The 6,154-nt window shown below is 34.3% G+C and overlaps 1 protein-coding gene across 1 annotated transcript; it reads right to left on the bottom strand.

Annotated features, from left to right (window-relative positions):
• Window positions 1-770: 770 nt before the first annotated feature.
• On the bottom strand, window positions 771-4,327 carry LOC100798355 (ATP-dependent zinc metalloprotease FTSH 2, chloroplastic). Its single transcript, XM_003524762.5, has 5 exons — window positions 4,143-4,327; window positions 2,580-3,770; window positions 2,195-2,508; window positions 1,740-1,980; window positions 771-1,280 (listed from the first exon to the last, which is right to left on the bottom strand). Exons 2-5 carry the CDS (start codon window positions 3,768-3,770, stop codon window positions 939-941), a joined length of 2,088 nt encoding a protein of 695 aa, XP_003524810.1. The 5' UTR covers window positions 4,143-4,327; the 3' UTR covers window positions 771-938.
• Between the last annotated feature and the right edge of the window lie 1,827 nt (window positions 4,328-6,154).

A 6,154-nucleotide genomic window follows, 5' to 3' on the forward strand; every position in this document is an offset into this window, starting at 1 on the left:
CCGTTGGTACTTTAACCAACATACAAACTCGATCTGAACATGTCTTCTAAATGGATTAAGGTAATGATAACCAGTACACATAAGAATAAAATGTAACCAATCTTTCCAAGTTTGGATTCACATTCGTGATTTATAACGTATTACTGACTCTTTAATTAGGGGCAGATCCACATCAGGTGTTCAAGGAAAATTACTCTGACTGTAGCAATTACGGTCTACTGCATCTGTCTGTCTAGAAATAAGTTGATTTTTGAAGATTATCAATTTTTGCTGATTTTTAAAGATTATCAATTTTCTATAATAGAGGTTATTAGCAAGATTAAGTTTTTTATATATAGACAAGCGCACTTGTTGCATTTGTTTTAGCATCTTGATATAAGCCTTCTTGTATTAGGGAGACTTTTGATTTTCTCTAGCTGCGGGGTATGCCCCGTTTATTGTTGTATCATTTTGGGTTTAATATAATTTACATTTTCCCAAAATGTAACCAATCTAAGGTAGTACTCTAACGAATTCTGTTAAATGGATGCAAAGGTAACCAAACCGGCTTCAGAGTGACAACTAAAGATTTAAATCCTTAATATTACAGATGAAGTTTCTCTAAGGTCACATTTCACATACTCTAAACTAAACATTGCATCTACCAAGGGGTCTAGCTCTCAAATGCTTATTTTTTATTCTTACAGATAAAAAAAAATTAATCGATGCATCTCATAAAATTAAAGGTTTATTAAAGTTACACTGTATTATAGACGTAAAGAAACTAGTAATTTTTACACTTAATTCTCTTTTATATATACTCTCTGTTGTCATTTGTCAACACTACAAAAATGAAAAAGTAAGGTAGAAACTTTAATCATTCACAAATATGGAGCAGGCTGTAGAGGGCATTCTGTATTCTAAGATAATACATATTAAAGATGTTACATATAGGCTATTCAAACAGTGGCTGGTACTGGAGTTGAAGGAGGGACACGGTTTTCAACTGGAATTTCAGCAAACTCAGACAATATAGCACGGAATTCATCTCCGGTCAGTGTCTCCTTCTCCAGAAGGACTTCGACAATCTTGTCAATCGCCTCACGGTTGTTCCTTATATGGTCTAGTGCAATTTCATATGCTTCATCTGAGATCCTCTTGATGGCAGCATCGATGTCTTCTGCAAGTCTCTCTGACATTGAGTTCCTTGCCATCATTCTCATGATGACATCCCCACTTTGTGCTGATGCTTCCATAAGTGACCAAGGACCAATATCAGACATTCCAAATGTGGTTACCATCTGCAAGAGAATCATTTAACAATTATTGAAGAAACATAGGCTAAATGGAAAGATTTTTTTATAAGAAAAATTAAAAGTTCATCCTTCAGAGTGAACATTACCATTCTTTCAAATAAAGCCAAAGTTTTAAGTTTCACGCATTCAAGAAATCAATCATCTGACGGTATTATTTGCAGGTTTCACCAATTAATAGTAGCTAACAACATAACTCCCATTGTTCTGACAAAATATTGCCAAATGAAATCAGTTTTTAAATTAATTTTGCTATACACTTTATTTGAATGCATGGTTAGAGTGAAGATTTCTATACTGTTGAAAGTATCATAGGTATAACATTTAAAGTAATTATTACATAAGTCAACAATATTACCATAAATATTAGGCATTTTCCACCACACAAAAATAAAATAAAGAAAAAGGAGATATTTTGTAACACAAAAGCACATAATTAACCAATACCTGTTTTGCCAAACCGGTGATTTGCTGCAAATCACCAGCTGCTCCAGTTGTAACTTCAGGCTCACCAAAAATAATTTCTTCTGCAGCCCTTCCACCTAGTCCTCCAACAATTCTTGCAAAGAGTTGTTGTTTGGAGATCAGAGTTGGATCATCATTAGGAATGAACCATGTAAGACCCCGAGCTTGACCACGAGGAACTAGTGTTACCTTTTGCACAGCATCATGACCAGGAGTCAAAGTTCTGCAAGCAAGTAAAAACAGATGTTTTAGAACAACTTTTTGAGAATTGTTTACTGAAACGGCTTTTTAAATTTTACCACTTAACAGTGGTACTTTTGCTTGCTTAAGCTCATATATTAAGTGTTACATAATTAGCCATAAAGACAAAACACATTGCTTCCATTGCAATCTTGAAACATTTACTTAAACACAAAAACAACAGCCAAATTTCTTACCCACAAATAGCATGCCCAACTTCATGATATGCCACTAAGCTTTTGCTCTTCCCATCTGTCATAACTGTTCCTTCCATTCCAGCCACAATCCTATCAATAGAATCATCGATTTCTTTAGATGAAATACCTGTCTTTCCCCGGCGACCAGCTAATATAGCAGCTTCATTCAAGAGATTCGCAAGATCAGCTCCACTAAAGCCAGGCGTTCTCATCGCAATCACTTCAAGAGAAACATCAGCATCAAACTTTTTGTTGCTAGCATGAACCTTTAGGATTTCAGTCCTTCCCCTTATATCTGGAACATCAACTGTCACCTGAAAAAGCAATGATGTTTAGTAATTTACTCATTCACAAAAGCATGAGGCATTTCATAATATAATCATACCTGTCTATCAAACCGACCCGGTCTCAATAAGGCAGAGTCAAGAATGTCAGCCCTGTTAGTTGCTGCAACGACAATGATACCAGTGTTACCCTCAAACCCATCCATTTCTGTCAAAAGTTGGTTGAGGGTCTGCTCTCTTTCATCATTCCCACCACCAATTCCAGTCCCTCTTTGTCTTCCAACAGCATCAATTTCATCAACAAAGACAATGCAAGGGGCATTCTCTTTGGCCTTCTTGAACAAATCACGAACACGAGAAGCACCAACACCAACAAACATCTCAACAAACTCAGAACCTGATATTGAGAAAAATGGAACACCAGCTTCACCAGCAATAGCCTTGGCTAACAGTGTCTTCCCAGTTCCTGGAGGACCAACAAGAAGAACTCCTTTCGGTATGCGAGCCCCAACAGCAGTGAACCTCTCAGGCTTCTTTAGAAACTCCACAACCTCCATAAAGTCCTGCTTGGCTTCATCCACCCCAGCAACATCATCAAATGTCACTCCGGTGTTCGGTTCCATTTGAAACTTGGCTTTGGATTGACCAAAAGCAAGAGGAAATCCGGGCCCACCAGGACCTCCCATCCCTCCGGATCGTCTCGAGAGAAGGAACAATCCTCCAATCAAGATCAAAGGGAAAGCCAGATTCCCAATCAGGTTAGCTAAAAGAGAACCTGACTCTTCTTGGGGACTATGAGCTGCAAAGTCAATATTCTTTTCCCTGAATTTCTGAAGGAGCTCTTGGTTAAGTCCAGGGAGTTGAACTCTAACATACTGCAACCGATTCCCCAACTCGGGAGAAACAGCCTCAACAACAGCAGTGTTTCCATTGTCATACAGATCCACTTTTTTAACTCTGTCCTTGTCCAAATACTCCAGAAACCTGGAGTAAGACATTCTGGAGGAGGAAACCCCTTGTTCATCAGCATAAGCTTTGCCACTTGCCAATAGTGCAGGCAAACCAACTCCCACATTTCCAAGCAACAGTTTTAGAAACCCCCTTCTCCCTTCTTGTTGTTGCCTTTGCTCCAAGGAAGACTTTATGGAAAATGCTTCTGATGCCTTATTGTTCAATGATGAAAGTCTCCAAGGTGAGTAGAGATATCTTCCATTGAAGTCCTTCTTGAGAGTTATTCTATTACCCCGTGTAGATAAACCATTCCCTACAAGGCATGCTGATGACGCTGCCATCTGCATCAACAAGAGTATCCAATCCAATCCAAAACATGGGCTCTTAAATACTGTTGTTGTGAATGTAAGGTAATTTCTTAGTTCTTATTACAAAAATCAACAGAGAAAACACACTCTAAACATTTGAAAAATTCTAGATTGAAAAGCATCAAGCCGACAATTTCTCTAATCGGAAGGAACTAGGAAGCCTCAATTCAATTGATGGAAATATATAATGCTTAAAATATTAGCCTTTTAGATTGAAGGGTCCAACATTAACATCTCCAACAATCAAGTTACTAAAACAATAATCAAGGAATAGACATAACATTAAAGACATGAAAAAATGCAACAAAAAAAAAAGAAAAGAAAAAGAAAAATGCACATACATACCTTGCAAGTAAAATGTGATAGAAAGAAGTGAGAGAGTAGAGAATTAGAAGGTCTGGAGCTTATTGGTGGTGCATAGGAAGGTGATGTTAATGTGTGGTTTTAGAAGGAGTGGCTCTGGCTCGGGAGACTCATACGTGGCGTTTTCCTAACGTTTGATTCATCCCTCAAGTTCACATGAAGAGATATTCTTGGGTTTTCAGTTTTCATCAACACTGTTTAACTGCTTCTCTACAAAAATAAATAAAAAATCAACACTGTCTAACTTTGGTTAGTTATTTAGTTAATTTTAATACTAGGCTATATATTTATAAAATCTGTCCAGCTCAGGTGTTGGCTCCTGGGTGCTAGACAGTGAAATGTCATTTTTTAAAATTTTGTTTTTATAAAAATTTCACATTATTTTTTTATAATCCGTCTTGTTAGCATGGACCCACAACTAGTTTAAAATATATATGTATACCTTCAAATTTAAAATTTAATAAATCAAGTATTGAAGCAGTGCACGGAGTCTATACATCGCATCCAATTGATTATGAAAAAATCACATAAGTTTTTTATATCACTTTGTCAAGTTTTTAAAATAAAAATAAAAAAACAAAGGAAAATATAATTAGAAGCGTTTACACCGAAGAAAGGCACGTTCGCGTTAAAGAAATGTCCAACGTCATCCACACGGAATTTGGTTAATATTTGGCCATATAAACATTCAAAAATCTTTGACAATTAACGAATGTGGTTTCAACTTTGATTGTCATTTCATGATGACACGTAGCTAAATTTCCATGGCTTGTTTAATTTTAATTAGTTTTGTTGATGCTTTAATTTATTATTTTCATTCGGTTTGTTCTTTTAATTTTTTTTTCAAATTTAATTTTACTCTAATTTTTATAAATAGTTCAATTTTGACCTAGTTATCCCTTTGAACTTTTTTAAAATAATAAAGAATCAAATTGAATCCAACAAAAAAAATTAGAGAATCATATCAAACTAAACTAATAAATTAGAAGAAAAATAAACTAATTTAACCTTAATTTTAACACGCATTCTAGTGATAAGATGATATTTGCATATTTTGTATTTTTTTATTATTTTTATCAAGATTTCGTCAAATTAGACAATATACTGCAATTATTTTATGGCTGTGAGTTACAATTTTTGAAGATAAATCATAAAACTATATTCACTAACAATGATTAATGCTACAGTTAAAGTTTGTCCCAGGACTTTTTGTTTTTTTTTTGCCTTTACTTTTACTACATGTTTCTTCTTTTAAGAGTCAAATTCCAATCCTAAATAAGAATAAATAATAGGGTGCTCATTGACATTTGGATAATGTTTTAAAGTATCTTCTGTGACATTGTTTAGAAAATTTTATATTTATTGTACATCAAAAAGAAAAAGGTAAAAGTAAAAAAGTGTAATACATATTTTTTTTTTTTTACAATAGTAATAATAAGCTTAGAATTTAAGTCCCTATACAAAATATTTAAACTTTTCACCAATAAGTGGATTCTAATGGATTAAAATTTAAAAAGTTAATTCATATAAAGCAAGTTTTAAGGTCAAATTTGAAAATTACATAAAATTTCATAAAAGCATGTCAGTCATAATAGTACATTTGTTAATCAACAGAAACATGAGTGGTTGGTGATTCACATAGGACTTGCACTCAGTAAATTGTATAACCAAATATGAAATTTTGGATATTTCTCATCTTATTGTTTCAACCCAGGTGATAATGAAATTAATTTTACAATACGTGGATATGTAGAATATGACTTTCAACAAAAGAATTAGTAGTTAATGAAATATGTAAAATTTAATTTTCCAAACATATAATAAAGCACTTAATCCAAATCTTACATGGATAGTGAATTTGCTTAATGGGCAGGGATTTACATCCCCCTGTGCCATTTCCTCACCACCTCTACTTCCCCAACTACCTCAAATAAAGGGTGAAATTACAATAGAAAAAATTATGGACCATGGCGCTAATTAATTTGTTAAATAGG

This window comes from Glycine max, chromosome 5 (genome assembly GCF_000004515.6).
Source record: "Glycine max cultivar Williams 82 chromosome 5, Glycine_max_v4.0, whole genome shotgun sequence".
NCBI lineage: Eukaryota > Viridiplantae > Streptophyta > Magnoliopsida > Fabales > Fabaceae > Glycine > Glycine max.

Excerpts from the sequence above, each read along its gene's own strand:
- LOC100798355 (XM_003524762.5), bottom strand. The coding sequence starts at position 3,770 with ATGGCAGCGTCATCAGCATGCCTTGTAGGGAATGGTTTATCTACACGG. Across the intron at positions 2,509-2,579 it reads CGGGTCGGTTTGATAGACAG|GTGACAGTTGATGTTCCAGA; the intron begins GTATGATTATAT and ends TTGCTTTTTCAG. Across the intron at positions 1,281-1,739 it reads TCACCGGTTTGGCAAAACAG|ATGGTAACCACATTTGGAAT; the intron begins GTATTGGTTAAT and ends ATTCTCTTGCAG.